We start from the raw sequence: 14,027 nt of genomic DNA on the forward strand, positions 1-14,027 counted from the left end.
CATGTATATGAGTACTAGGAGCCTATGACCATGATGAAATGGTAAGATGCATGTGCCTTTCTAGACTGCGACAGAATGATTAAACCGTGCATTCATATAGGCACCACAAAGAAGTTTTTTTACTACTTCAGCTCTTCATAGCTATTCTTAGGGTGGCAGTTGCCACCCATTGTACACATGTTGCCAAACACAGTTTGGGATTTGCATTCAAAGACCACTGCCCACAATGACATGTTTTACCACCGCAATGATTTTACAAATTCAACTCTATAACATACACGGTCACTGCTCTGCAATCTTTGTTCATACGATAAACAATTATATTTATGACAGTGTAACAATTTGGCCTTTCTTTTTGGTTAAATGGCAAAATCTTAGCTCTATCTAATTAGATCAAGGATAATATTTGTGTATGACAGTGGCATTCCACTTTATTTTGGTTTAGAGAACAGTATTTGAATGTATCACCTAACATGAACTGCTCAGTCAGGTGAACTACCAGTGTTCTTTGAATGGCTTGTTGAGGTATATTTCCATAGGGATTATCCTGTTACAAGAAACCAGTATTGTAATTTGATGTAAATACATGTAATGTTGAATGTGGTTGTTGTCCCTGTTTGAATCCTTTTGATGACTGACCAGATACATGTATGGATACGTGGGGACATAGCAGCATTTATCCCTGTTTGAATCCTTTTGCTGACTGACCAGATACCTGTATGGATACGTGGGGACATAGCAGCATTTATCCCTGTTTGAATCCTTTTGCTGACTGACCAGATACCTGTATGGATACCTGTATGGAGAAGTGGGGACATAGCATTTATCCCTGTTTGAATCCTTTTGCTGACTGACCATATACCTGTATGGATACATGGGGACATAGCAGCATTTATCCCTGTTTGAATCCTTTTGCTGACTGACCAGATACCTGTATGGATACATGGGGACATAGCAACATTTATCCCTGTTTGAATCCCTTTGCTGACTGATCATATACCTGTATGGATACCTTTATGGAAAAGTGGGGACATAGCAACATTTATAAGGCTTCTTTTCATTTTGTCACTCAAGAAGCCATAGTTCATGGGCTACTGGGTTTGGTTCTAGTGAAAACATACACGTTCATTGGTTTGAGTACTACCTGGTACAGAAATGCTGTCATGTTGAAGCGCACAGGTTGACAAATTTTACAGTGATTAACAACAAGCAGTTTGCAAACATATCCATCATACTGTCAAGACAAAACCACTTCCACACATTTTATAGCTCTATCACAGTTTACAAAAATAAGTGTTTTCCAAGGCAAGTCTTTTATCTGAAGGTGTTGTTGCAGAATGCTCAAAAAGAGAGCGAACAAGAAACAGATGCGTTATTTTGTATTTTCACTGCTTTTTTATTGATTAGTATTTGACTGCTGCCATGCACATGCTGTTAAAAAAAATCATCATAGCTTTTAATATGTCTAGTTCACATGAATGTGTACTTGAAATCCTCAGGAAGTTGCTCTCCACTCTGTAAATCCAGTGGTGATAATTCGGTTTAGTTCTAGTGAATCCTAAACACAATAGTGTTTTATATGCTTACAGCTCTTCTGGGCGTTCGGAGTTCATAAATGCTACTTTATAAATGAAGAACATGACTTTAAAGCGAAATCAGTGTTGTTTTATTTATACGCTACCCCGTTTTGATCAGTGGTATATTTAATAATTTTACCAGGTGAATGGTGTGGGTATGAGTGTTGCCTGCCCAAATCACTTTGTTACCTGTGCTGACGATGGTAGCCTGAGGGTGTGGTCAGTGGCTGACAGAGAACAGGTGCTACAATTCCAGGTGACAGATCAGGTGAGTCTAGACAGCATGTTCTGATGTCATCATAACTTGCGAGCGCACCTCAACATCTTTTTTAAGATCCATAAAACACTGAGTATTGTGCAAAATAAGTAGATTTATAGTCCTGGATAAAAGTTTAGGTCATGCACTATGTTCGGTTATGATAAGATATGGTCACTGACTGGAAGAACAGATGCTACGGTTGTAGGTTCCAGGTTACTGCAGTGTGCCCTGATAGATTGTCTGCAATGCATCTGTTATTGTGAGTAGTCTGAAATGGAACAAAGTTCAGTTGCAGTATTTCTTCAGATGCTGTTTGATTATTGAATTACAGCCATTATCGGAATTTCCAATAATATTTGTGATGGAATTGTTAGTAGAATGAGTCACATTGCCTAAAATTTGGGATGAGGATATAAGAGACATATATGAGATATCCGAGTTACAGTTCCTTTCAGTAACAAAGAAAGATGAGTTTCAAATAATGTACATGTAATAACTACAGGTAGTGTTTCAGTGTCTACGGTTTGCCCAAAGTAAATCACTGTTGCCTTTGGCATAGCCAACCAATTCAACATGATAGTTATAGATGTCTCAAACATTGAATCCCAGTTCAGAGGTAGGAAAACTAACAAGTGAGGTTCCGTGGTTGTACAACTTGTTCCTGCTTGTTTTCCATTCTGTACGCATGCACCCGACTAATCTTCATTTCATTACTACACTGACTCAAGAAAGTTATGTCATACATGAAAAATATGTCATGTGACTGTGTACAAATTTCATAAGGGAATAGAAATTGTTCGCAATTTCGATTAGCAGTTAGCTTTCATCTTGGAACTAATGGTGTGTTCTACCTTGTCTTTTAAGTGGTTATCCAATTTATGTTTATAATGATTTATTATTATTATCAACATTACATAAAGCACAATATTGTAATATATCACGTCTTGTGACGTATCAGTGACGTATCACTTTGCATACTGATGTACATGCCACGCGGTCTTCTCTGAATAAAGCAGTGCGGCTTGGGGCCTTCAACGATGAAGACGTGTTGTCTTATCTTTCTCTGGTGTATTACTGTGCTAGACTATAGAATGGCGTGAAGTCTTTCTAGTACGGTAAATCAATATACAAAACTGGCGACGAGACGAAACGTACCTACGTATAAGGGAAAATGGCAGTTTTCGGGAATCTAGGAGTTTTTGATGAAAGTGTTGAACTTTTTGAAGATTACACGGACAGATGCGACGCTTTTATGGCAGCGAACGCCATCGAAAACGAGAGGAAGGCAAATTTATTCCTATCGCTCATCGGTCCAGAAGCATACAAACTTCTCAAAAACTTGTGTAGTCCAGACGCCCCTAGAACGAAAACGTATCAGGAACTGAAGGACCTCTTGAAAGAACATTATGCGCCCACTCCAAATGTAATGGCAGAAAGATTTCGGTTTGACAGAGTGTCGAAACAAGGTGACAAGGAATCAGTGGCAGACTTTATTGTCCGTCTGAAGAAATTGGCTTCTACTTGTGATTACGGCAATTTTCTAGGCGATGCCTTACGAGACAAGCTAGTTTCGGGACTGAATCAGAAGATGTCACGTACTCAGACACATCTACTATCTGTGCGAAATCTTACATTTGACGAAGCAAGAAGGAAATGCCTAGCGGTCGAATTAGCGAATGCCGCTAATCGAGAGAGCATGAACGACGGCACGGCGGAGATGAACCGACTGTTCCCCGGGAGGAGAGGCGGACGTCGAGGCAGAGGACGCGGTCGTGACCAAGCACACCGTAGTACATCCGGCGATGGCTGCAAATGCTGTGGTGGGAGAAACCATAGTACTGGAGAATGTCGACTGAGAGATGCTGAGTGTTATGGGTGTAGACAGCGAGGACATATCAAGGCCATGTGTCCGAAAAGTGATAACACAAATTCTAACAGTGGTGGAAATACCGGCAGCAGAGGTACAAGAGGCGGTCGTGGACATTCGCAAAGTAAGTTCAAATCAAGAAATTCAGCGAAATACGTGGACATTTCAAATGATGCTGAAGAGTCAAGAGACAGTAATTCTGAATTTGATCATGATGAATTTGGACTCTACGGTAATTATAATGTAAATCAAACTCAAAGCATGAAACCTATTAAAGTAGATATTACTGTAGGACATTCTAACATACAAATGGAGCTTGATACAGGAGCCTCACACTGTATCTGAAACATTGTATAAAAGTTGTTTAACAATGTTCCCGCTCAGAAATGTAAACATCACATTGCGTAGTTATACAAATGAGCCTGTACCTATTTTGGGAGAAATTAGAGTGCCTGTAAAGTACGAGGAAAACCCACTTGTAGAACTTGACTTGATTGTTGTAAAAGGTCAGAAACCATGTTTATTGGGTAGAGATTGGTTAAAACATATCAAATTGGATTGGCAAAGTATTTTCACTGTAAATGAAGTTGGTCTAACTAAGAAGTTACCTAAACATGTACCGCAGTCTGATGATTTTTCTGATTGTTTCAATGAGCTGTTACGACAGAACAGTGTACTGTTTACGTATGAAGGTAATGGTATTAAAGGTTTTAAAGCATCATTGGCATTGAAAGATAATGTTAAACCAGTATATCAGAAGGCTAGACCTGTACCATATTCTTTGCTTGGAGATGTTGAAAAAGAATATGACCGATTGATTGAATCAGAGATTTTGTATCCAGTTGACAGTTGTGAATGGGCTTCACCGACAGTCCATGTTGTGAAACCTAATAAGTCTATTAGAGTGTGTGGTGATTATAAAGCAGTTAATGAATTGATTAAAGATGATGGATATAAATTACCAAATACTCAAGATCTGTTTGCTAAGATATCCCAGTATGGTTCACAGCCAAAAGTGTTTTCAAAACTAGATTTGACTAGTGCATTTAATCAGCTTTATTTAGATGATGAATCTGCTAAGTTGCTTGTGTTAAATACTCACAAGGGATTGTTAGCAACTAAACGGTTATGTTTTGGTGTCAAAACAGCGCCTTCCATTTTTCAGGCTACTATGGATAAAATATTGTCAAATATTGATCACGTGCTATGTTACATGGATGATATATTTGTAGCAACTGAAACTGAGAAAGAGCATTTTGTTGTGTTAGAGAAAGTATTTTCTAGATTGAGGAAACACAATGTCAAGTTAAATGGAGAAAAATGTGAATTTTTCAAAGAAAGTGTGACATTTTTGGGTCATAAGCTGTGTGCTGAGGGTATAAAACCATTGCAAAGCAAGACAGATGCAATTAGAAATGCACCTAGACCACAGAATGTGTCAGAACTTAAGTCATTTCTTGGAATGTTGAATTACTATGGTAAATTTGTACCAAATCTGTCATCAAATTTACATGCTTTGTATTCGTTACTTAACAAGTCAGTAATGTGGAAATGGACTAAAGAGTGTGAAACTTCTTTTCAATATGCTAAGACTGTTTTAACAGGTGATAGCGTGCTTATGCACTATAATCCTAAGATGCGTTTAGTATTAAGTGTAGATGCAAGTCCTTATGGATTAGGAGCTGTGTTAAGCCATAAGTTGAATGATGGTTCAGAAAGACCTGTAGCTTATGCATCACGTACATTAAGTTGTGCAGAGAAGAACTATGCACAAATAGAGAAAGAAGCATTGGCAATTGTGTATGGAATTAAGAAATTTCATTTGTACTTGTTTGGTAGGAAATTTACTCTTGTAACTGATCATCAACCCCTAACAAGAATTTTTGGTTCCAAATCTGGTATTCCTGCATTAGCAGCAGCTAGGATGCAGCGCTGGGCATTGTTGCTTAGTGGATATTCGTATGATATTGTATACAGATCTTCAGAAAATAATGCAAATGCAGATATGTTAAGTAGATTACCAGTGGATGATTCTCACACTGCAGATCCTGATGAAATGTATATTTGTAGTACAGTATTAAGCGATCTACCTGTGACAGCTAAACAGATAGCTGATTTTTCATGTAAAGATGCTACATTATGTAAAGTGTTAGATTTTACATCTTCAGGTTGGCCAAATTATTGTACTGATATGACTTTGCAACCCTATTGGTCAAAACGAGATGAATTGTCAATTGATGATGGTTGTATATTATGGGGTAGGAGAGTAGTTGTACCAACTAAACTTCAAGAAATGTTGTTAAATGAATTACATGATGGTCATCCCGGCATGTGTAGGATGAAAGCTTTGGCTAGATCTTTCGTCTGGTGGCCTGGATTAGATCAAGATATAGAAGACTTAGTCAGAACATGTCCGAGTTGTGTAGAATCACAAAAAGTGCCTAAGTCTGTACCTTTGTTATTGTGGCCTTGGGCTACAGAGCCATGGCAGAGAATTCATGTTGATTTTGCTGAAATCGATGGTCAGCAATTTTTTATTGTAGTCGACAGTTATTCTAAGTGGTTAGAATGTTTTCCAATGTCAAGTACCACAGCAAGTGCTACTATTACTGTTCTTCGGTCTTTGTTCGCAAGGTATGGTTTACCGCAACAAATTGTTTCAGACAATGGACCCCAGTTCATTGCTGATTTGTTTTCTGATTTTTTTGAAATGTAATGATATTGATCATACTTTGTGTCCCCCTTACCATCCTGCAAGTAATGGGTTAGCTGAGAAAAATGTTCAGAGCTTTAAGAGAATGTTCAAAAAGTGTGAAAAGTCTGAGAGTATTCAAAGTAGAATAGCCCATGTTCTGTCATGTTACAGAAATACTCCTCACACTACGACTGGTATTACGCCAGCTGAGTTGTTTCTGAAGCGAACGCCGCGAACTAGGTTGTCTTTGTTAAAGCCTAACTTACAAAGAAAGGTAGAAAGAAAACAGGCAGCTAGCAAATTTCATCACGATGGTTTGAATCCCACCGTACGTAAATTTGATTTGTATCAGCATGTACGGGTAAGAAATATCAGGGGAGGAAAGGTAAAATGGATCCCCGGTACCATTGTTGCAATTAAAGGTCCTCACACTTATATTGTGCGAGTTCCAGGTAATAACAAACGCTATGTTCATGCTGATCATCTTATTTGTGATGACTCTGTAAATGTTAAATCTGATCAAAATCCAAATGACGTATTACTAGGGAAGGATACATGTGTTGCACCAAATAATCCAAGCATTGTCAGAAATCCACATGTAAATGATCCGAGTGTACAAACTAATGTGCCAAGTCCAATAAAGGAAGCAGTAGCTTTACCTGAATCTACTAAATGTACACCGAAAGTTTTTGATCAAGATTGTAAACCTGATGACACTGTGTCATGTGATTCTCCTGTGTTTATTCCTCGAAGGTCTGGTAGAGTAAGTAGACCTCCACGAAGACTTGATTTGTAATATGTATTCAGTGCTGCAGCTGTTCTAAAGTTCTAGATACATATGTACTCAGATTTTATGTCTTGGTTGTTGACTGTTTTTTTTAGAGCAAACTTGTGACATTGTTTTAATGTTGGTGTCATAAAATGTATCTAAGTAAAATGAAACATTGTTGTAAGAAACAAAATGTTACAAGGTTTAAAGAAGTTAAAAGTTAATTGAAACTTTGTTAATGTTCTCAAGGTTACTTCGTATCTAAAAAGGGAGGAGTGTAATATATCACGTCTTGTGACCTATCACTTTGCATACTGATGTACATGCCACGCGGTCTTCTCTGAATAAAGCAGTGCGGCTTGGGGTCTTCAACGATGAAGACGTGTTGTCTTATCTTTCTCTGGTGTATTACTGTGCTAGACTATAGAATGGCGTGAAGTCTTTCTAGTACGGTAAATCAATATACAAAAAATATATGGTGATATGTTAATTGTATACCATAGATATGAGATCCATTTCATTTTCCCCAGATAGCTTTCAGAAATACAGATTTGTACTCTTCCATTCACTAACGTTCAACTCGGTGTTTAATTTGTGTGCTGTAATGAACAGAAATGAACTAGAATCAATTATATTGTGATAAAAGATGATCTTATTTTTGGAAAGAGTGGCTGAGTCACATTATTTGGAAATGGTGGCTTACAAAGATGCCGTCCGAGTGGGTGCGTCAGTTACATTTGTGTTATTTGCGATGTGATGGTCTTATATATTATTCCCACATAATGAGGTGATATGCATTCAGAATTACTGACGTTGACACTAGAGACAGCACAGGTGACAAGACCAAGTTCTGGGTTTATAGTGAATGTAATGGTTCAGAGCAGTTAATGTGGAAGCTAAGCTGGGAACATGGCCAACCGATTTCAGGGCTAAGTATACCCCTGTGTTTTGTTTGCAGAAGTGTAGCTGTTTGACAGTGTCTCCCGAGAGTAGGGACAGGCCTGGGAGAAGCGGTAACCAGGCAGGGCGACCACAGATGCCATACGTGGCTGGTGGTTATACTGATGGCACAGTGAGAATGTTTGACATTGACAAGGTGGAGATGGTTCTCAAACTCCATCCTCATGCTGTGTCTGTCACAGCTATCAGCTTCTCAGATCATGGTGAGTGCTCTTTAAGTGATCTGTCAAACTCCAGGTAACATGAAGATGGTTCTAAAACTCCATCCTCATGCTGTGTCTTTCACAGCTATCAGCTTCTCAGATCATGGTGAGTGTTCTTTAAGTGATCTGTCAAACTCCAGGTAACATGGAGATGGTTCTCAAACTCCATTCTCATGCTGTGTCCATAATAATAATAATAATGATTCTTTATTTTCTGAGGGGGATTAATTAGTTACAAAACCAATCTTCCTTGAGTCCCTCATGCATGCACACATACATGTTCGCACAAAAATTTATTTACATGTATATACAATATAAAATAAATATAGATGAACCTGATAAAATGTGACTATGTACAATGTAGTAGACAATAGACAATTTCACAGTTGTTTTGACCTGATAAGCGTATTCATTTCTTTCTTTTGAAAAGGATTGACATTCTGTGATCTTTTAACATGTACAGGGAGTTGGTTACACAGTGTCACCCCAGAGTGTCTAAAAGAATTTTAAGAGCGTTCATGCACAGTTTTGGAGGGCTGAGGTTCATTGATGTTGTAGATTGATGGCTATTTGCAGTTGCAGTATAGATAAACTGGTTGAATATGTACCTTGAGGTTAGTCCTTTCAGACCTTTAAACATTAGTACAACTTTGTGCAACATGATTCTTTCATACATTGCCATCCATTTTGCGATTTTGAACTGTTCTTAATGAGGTGTTTAAAGTAATCTGTGCTGCGGATTCCTGGAGGCGTAACATACATTGAGCCTAGAGGCACTTCCACACATTGTGCAGCAGTAATTCAAGAGTGGTTGAACATAATCATTATAAAACAAATTTCTGGCATGGTGCAGTAAATATTTTTAGCTCGCCTGTACAAAGTGCACAGTCACACAAGGGGCATTGTTCCATCATTGATTCGCTGTGTGCTTATTAAATCCCGAAAAATAACAGAATTCCTCACTTAGTGTGTTGTGTATTAAATGTAGAATCAGTGTTAAAGTGTTAGAGGTGGTACATTAAAAACTACTTCATCCTGTATTGAGCTCAGGTTTTTCATACATGTAGAGCACAATTTCTACATGTATTGAGCTCAGGTTTTTCATACACGTAGAGCACAATTTCTTCATGTATTAAGCTCAGGTTTTTCATACATGTAGAGCACAATTCATTATGTATTGAGCTCAGGTCTTTCTTACATGTAGAGCACAATTCATCATGTATTGAGCTCAGGTTTTTCATACATGTAGAGCACAATTCATCATGTATTGAGCTCAGGTTTTTCATACATGGAGAGCACAATACTACAAGGTGGATTGTCGATCATTGATTAGCTGTGTAGATATTAAATACTGTAAATCACAAAATTCATGACTAATTGCATTGTGTGTTAGAATCAGTGTTAAACAATATGTTTGGGGTGGTATCTCAAAGAGTACTGCATTTATTTACCAGAAGTTTTACATGCATATAGCGCACAGTTACACAATGGGATGCTGCATCACTGATGTTTTATGTGCATATTATTTACTGTAAATTACCAAATTTGTGACTTCAGCCCTTAATGTATTGATCCAGTTTTACATTCATGTGTCTCCTACAGGCAAGCTCTGTGGTTGCCTTGCTATCAGATCTAAGTTTGATGTTTTGCAACAGTATGAGTGTGGATGATATAAGTTTACACTGATTCTCACTTTGTGTCTCTCAGGACAACCTGTATGCATCATCAATTGTTACACCTAGAAGCTTTGTATACTTAACTTTTTCAGTTTCTTGTTGATCAATTTCTAGGTGGAGTTTCTTCTCCAACTTAAAAATACACTGCCATGAACCAACTGCTATGAACCAGCTCTCACACATTTTGTCTTATCAAGGTTGATGGCCATGTCATTATCGTTGCACTGCTGTATTATTGTTTTACTTTTGTTACCTAGTGCTGAAAGTAAAGAACAGTAGAGGGCCATGTATGAGCAGTTAAGCCCAGTATTAACTTTAGTCTGGACTAGAGTCCCATTGGTTTTGTATTAGGACAAGACTGTGAATAAGAATTAAGCCTGGATTAACTTTTGATACATTTTTGAGCAACCAACTTCAGGTAATTATGAGGATTTTACTCAAAGTCAGTCCTCATGACTGTCACAGTCATGAGCTTCACAGATCAGAGTGAGTGCTAACAAGCAAGATATTTTACTATAGTCTTAAAACAGTTACTATTACAAAGACACCGTTTATGTCACTGGTATAAATTAATCACTTTGGATGCCATCTCACCAGAAAGCTCAAAAAGGTATATTTATTAGCATTGTTTGTTTTAAGCTTTGTGCAGAGCATTATGGTAATAATGTTTAGGACGAATTCATCTGTTGTTGTTGTTGTTGTGTGGTCAGGTCGTATGATCTTGTCAGGAGGAAGTGATGGTCTAATCGCAGTCAGCAGTCCAACCACAGGCCTTACGGTCAGGGTCATCACAGATCATAAAGGCGCTCATATCACCAACTTTGATGTCACGGCCTCACAGGTTTGTACCTCCTCAATGGGAAACCTGTAAAACTCCTTCCCGCCAGTATCAAGACGGTCCAAAGCTGTGGATTCACTTGTTCTTTCCTTTATTGCATCACAATTATCAGTGTTTGTGTGCTCATAAAACATATATGAAGTACACAGGCACTGCAAGATGACAGGAGAAAACGATGCATTCTACTGTTATTTAAACCTTCTGTGCAGCTCGTCATCGAGTCTCCCGAAGTTTACATTAAAACTTTTGTTCTGCATTTTTAAGGGTGAAATACAATTGTTTTTAAGTAATTTACAAGTAAACACTTGATGGGGAGTATATGAGGTTGTTCTCCTACTGAGTTAGGAGCTGCTTATAGTTTTTGTCAGCATTTATTTGCTGCAATCTCAGGTGCATTTTGTTTTGGGAATTACTCCATTCTGCAAGGATTATGATATTTTGTCATAATGTGTGACATATACACCTGGGAAATTTGGTTCATGCATGGCTTACTGAGGCCAAAGGTCAAGGTCATTAAAAAGTCCTAGAATGTGCTAAAAATCTTATTATCGAGTTTCCAAGGAATCCATGATTTCAAATTTCATGAAATTTGTATGTAACCTATCTGCGTGAAGGTTGAGAGCTGAATGACTTGTGAAGAACATTGATCTGAAGATGTGGATCATGCAGAAGTTAAAAGTAACATACCTACTGTACTGAACTATTAGGGGGCAGCAGCTGCTTTAGTGTTTGTCATTCACAAACACATTTTCTAGATTGATACGGATGTAAAATTCAAAGAGAAAAAGGATTTCTAATTACAAGAAGAAAATAAATTTGTAAATTGTTTTAAAAATGACCTCTACAACAATCTTACGCCAAAGAACATGTCCTTCACAGGTACAGTGTTTGACCGACTGATTTGGATTAACATGTTTTTGTTCTGAAACTGAAATGGTGATGATTGTATAGCATTTTTTCTGTTGTTGTGTGCTTATGTGTAAGCAATTTGTAGCTTTGCCAGAAATAAATCACACAAATCTGACAGTGAAATGACACTGAGTGATTCATCTAATTGTCAGTGACGTCACAAAAACTCTTGTATTCTTTTTTATGGGCTCCACCACTGGCTTAGCAAAGTTCTAAATACAAAGAGATAACCGATGGACAGTATCCATACAATATTACATTTGACAGGTGTAAAGATTTGTATTGAAAACACTTAATGAACATGAAATAGCTTACTATGTACAACATCAGAAGTCATTTGATGACAATTTTTGCCAAAATTTAAATCATTGCAGTTCACCTTTAAGCTTCACTGTGCATGCTGTGAAAACTTGTGTTGTCATGCTCACATGTTAATGATTTTGCTTTCTACATTTGCAAAGGAACAAGAATTCGGGGTGTCAGCTCCTGTTCTGTGGTTGGCCTGTAGTATTGATAGACGCGTCAGTGTGTGGTCAGCTGACTGGTCCAAGGATTTCTGTGAGCTTGTTGATTGGCTGACCTTCCCAGCTCCAGCCTATGCACCTGAAGGATCTGTGAAGCTAAAATCTGGCCAGGTATGTTGTCCGTCATTGGTTGAGGATAGGAATCTTAATTATTACATGATACATTGAAAATCTTGGGTTTACAAAAACAGTAAAATTTTAAAATGTTTATACAATCATAGTAAATTATGGATATACATGTATACTGTGTAATTATAAAATTGGCATGGAAAAGACTTGATAAATATGTCCTAGAGTAATACAAGTAACTCAGATAAATAATATCTGTTTTCAGGATCTGCAGAATACTTTACCACCAAGTCTGGCAAAGTTCTCTACTGATGAACCAGACATCATTGTGTACATTGGCTATGGGATGCAGAGACAAGTCAGCTTTTACAGTATGGCACAGAGAAAGGTATTGTCATGCACCAGTGTTTCTAGGACCAGTCTCCGTAGAAAATAGAGAGCAAGTCAAGGCATCACCACATGAATTTTCAATTGTCATTGACCCCATGTTCAACTATAAGTATTATGAGTATTAAGATGTACATGTTTATGGAGAATTAATGTGTTAAAAGGTTTTTTGATATTTTTTTAATGCTTAGGTGTATTTAAGATTTTTTCTTTTATCTTTTTCAAAATGTGTATTTTAAGTGAACATAAGGTCAGCCGCTAAATTTGAATTACGTCCCAAAGACGTTTTTCATTGGTGTTCTGAAAGTGTTGAAAAAAGTTCAGTGTTTATCAACAGAATAAGTAGCCAAATATTAGTTAGCTTGCCTGTACAAAGAACACAGATAGCCGAGGTGATACATGGAGCATCAGTCTTCAATGACAGTTAAAGGAATAACAGCATTAGCCTGCAGATGATAGTGGGTCATGCACAGTTTCTTTGCACCATATTGCTGGCTGCCATCATCTGAGTGAATAATTTTTCATCATCATAATTTTGCATTTGAAGTAATAAATTATAATAGTCGCAGAAGGTGCTGTTTAAAGATCATTTGCATAAATCTTGTTATGCTTAAAAATTTTAACCCATATGTCTTTGATGTTAAGGTGATGGTAAATGTTGAGGGTAGTATTCCAAAAGTATGTCATTAATTGGGCTCAAGTGTAACATACACTAATCACCTGAAAAAGGCTCCAAAAAGAAGGTATGATTGAAACTTGAGCTTCCTGCGCAGACAACTGTCAATTTGCATAGCATTCATACCAACCTACAAACAGACAAACGTTTTCAAAAATATACGTGATGCGTAAATTAACATCTGCATTTGTTGAGATTGAGCTGGCCTGAGTGAAACCTGCATGAAGATACATATCAGGTCATATGTGGATTTTTTGAAAATGTTCCTAGCTGGAAACATTATACAAATCCACAGTGGAAGCTAAAATTTGGAGGATGTTTTCGTATTGGCATCAGGAATTTAGTGAACAACTTTGTAGGCGGTCATTTTGTAGATAGATATGGATATTTGTTAAAAATTGTAAGTTCACAGTTCAAAGTCTGTGTTCCATGTGCATAGAATCAGTCAGGCAGTTGCCATATTAATCATGCATAAATGAGGTGGTCATGCCTATTGGTGTTAAGTTAAACTGTGTTAAACAGTTTTCAATTATATATGAATTGGCAACCTTTTTAACACATTGACTGCTGGCCACCCCACCCCAACCACACCCCCAAAGCTATGTGTGGATCACACAT

General features: G+C 37.6%; 1 protein-coding gene across 4 annotated transcripts in view; it reads left to right on the top strand.

The window, feature by feature from the left end:
* The window catches only part of LOC135461290 (WD repeat-containing protein 90-like), a 74,647-nt gene that overhangs the window by 53,579 nt on the left and 7,041 nt on the right, over positions 1 to 14,027 (top strand). For 3 of the 4 annotated variants that reach the window (XM_064738304.1, XM_064738305.1, XM_064738306.1), the window contains exons 37-41: positions 1,720 to 1,845; positions 8,126 to 8,330; positions 10,717 to 10,847; positions 12,215 to 12,388; positions 12,612 to 12,734. In XM_064738304.1, the coding sequence (XP_064594374.1) occupies positions 1,720 to 1,845; positions 8,126 to 8,330; positions 10,717 to 10,847; positions 12,215 to 12,388; positions 12,612 to 12,734 (759 nt within the window). Of the gene's footprint in view, positions 1 to 1,719; positions 1,846 to 8,125; positions 8,331 to 10,716; positions 10,849 to 12,214; positions 12,389 to 12,611; positions 12,735 to 14,027 lie in introns of those variants that run through there. The other variant, XM_064738307.1, reaches the window with a different exon arrangement.

Source organism: Liolophura sinensis, chromosome 1 (genome assembly GCF_032854445.1).
Source record: "Liolophura sinensis isolate JHLJ2023 chromosome 1, CUHK_Ljap_v2, whole genome shotgun sequence".
NCBI classification, from domain to species: Eukaryota; Metazoa; Mollusca; class Polyplacophora; order Chitonida; family Chitonidae; genus Liolophura; species Liolophura sinensis.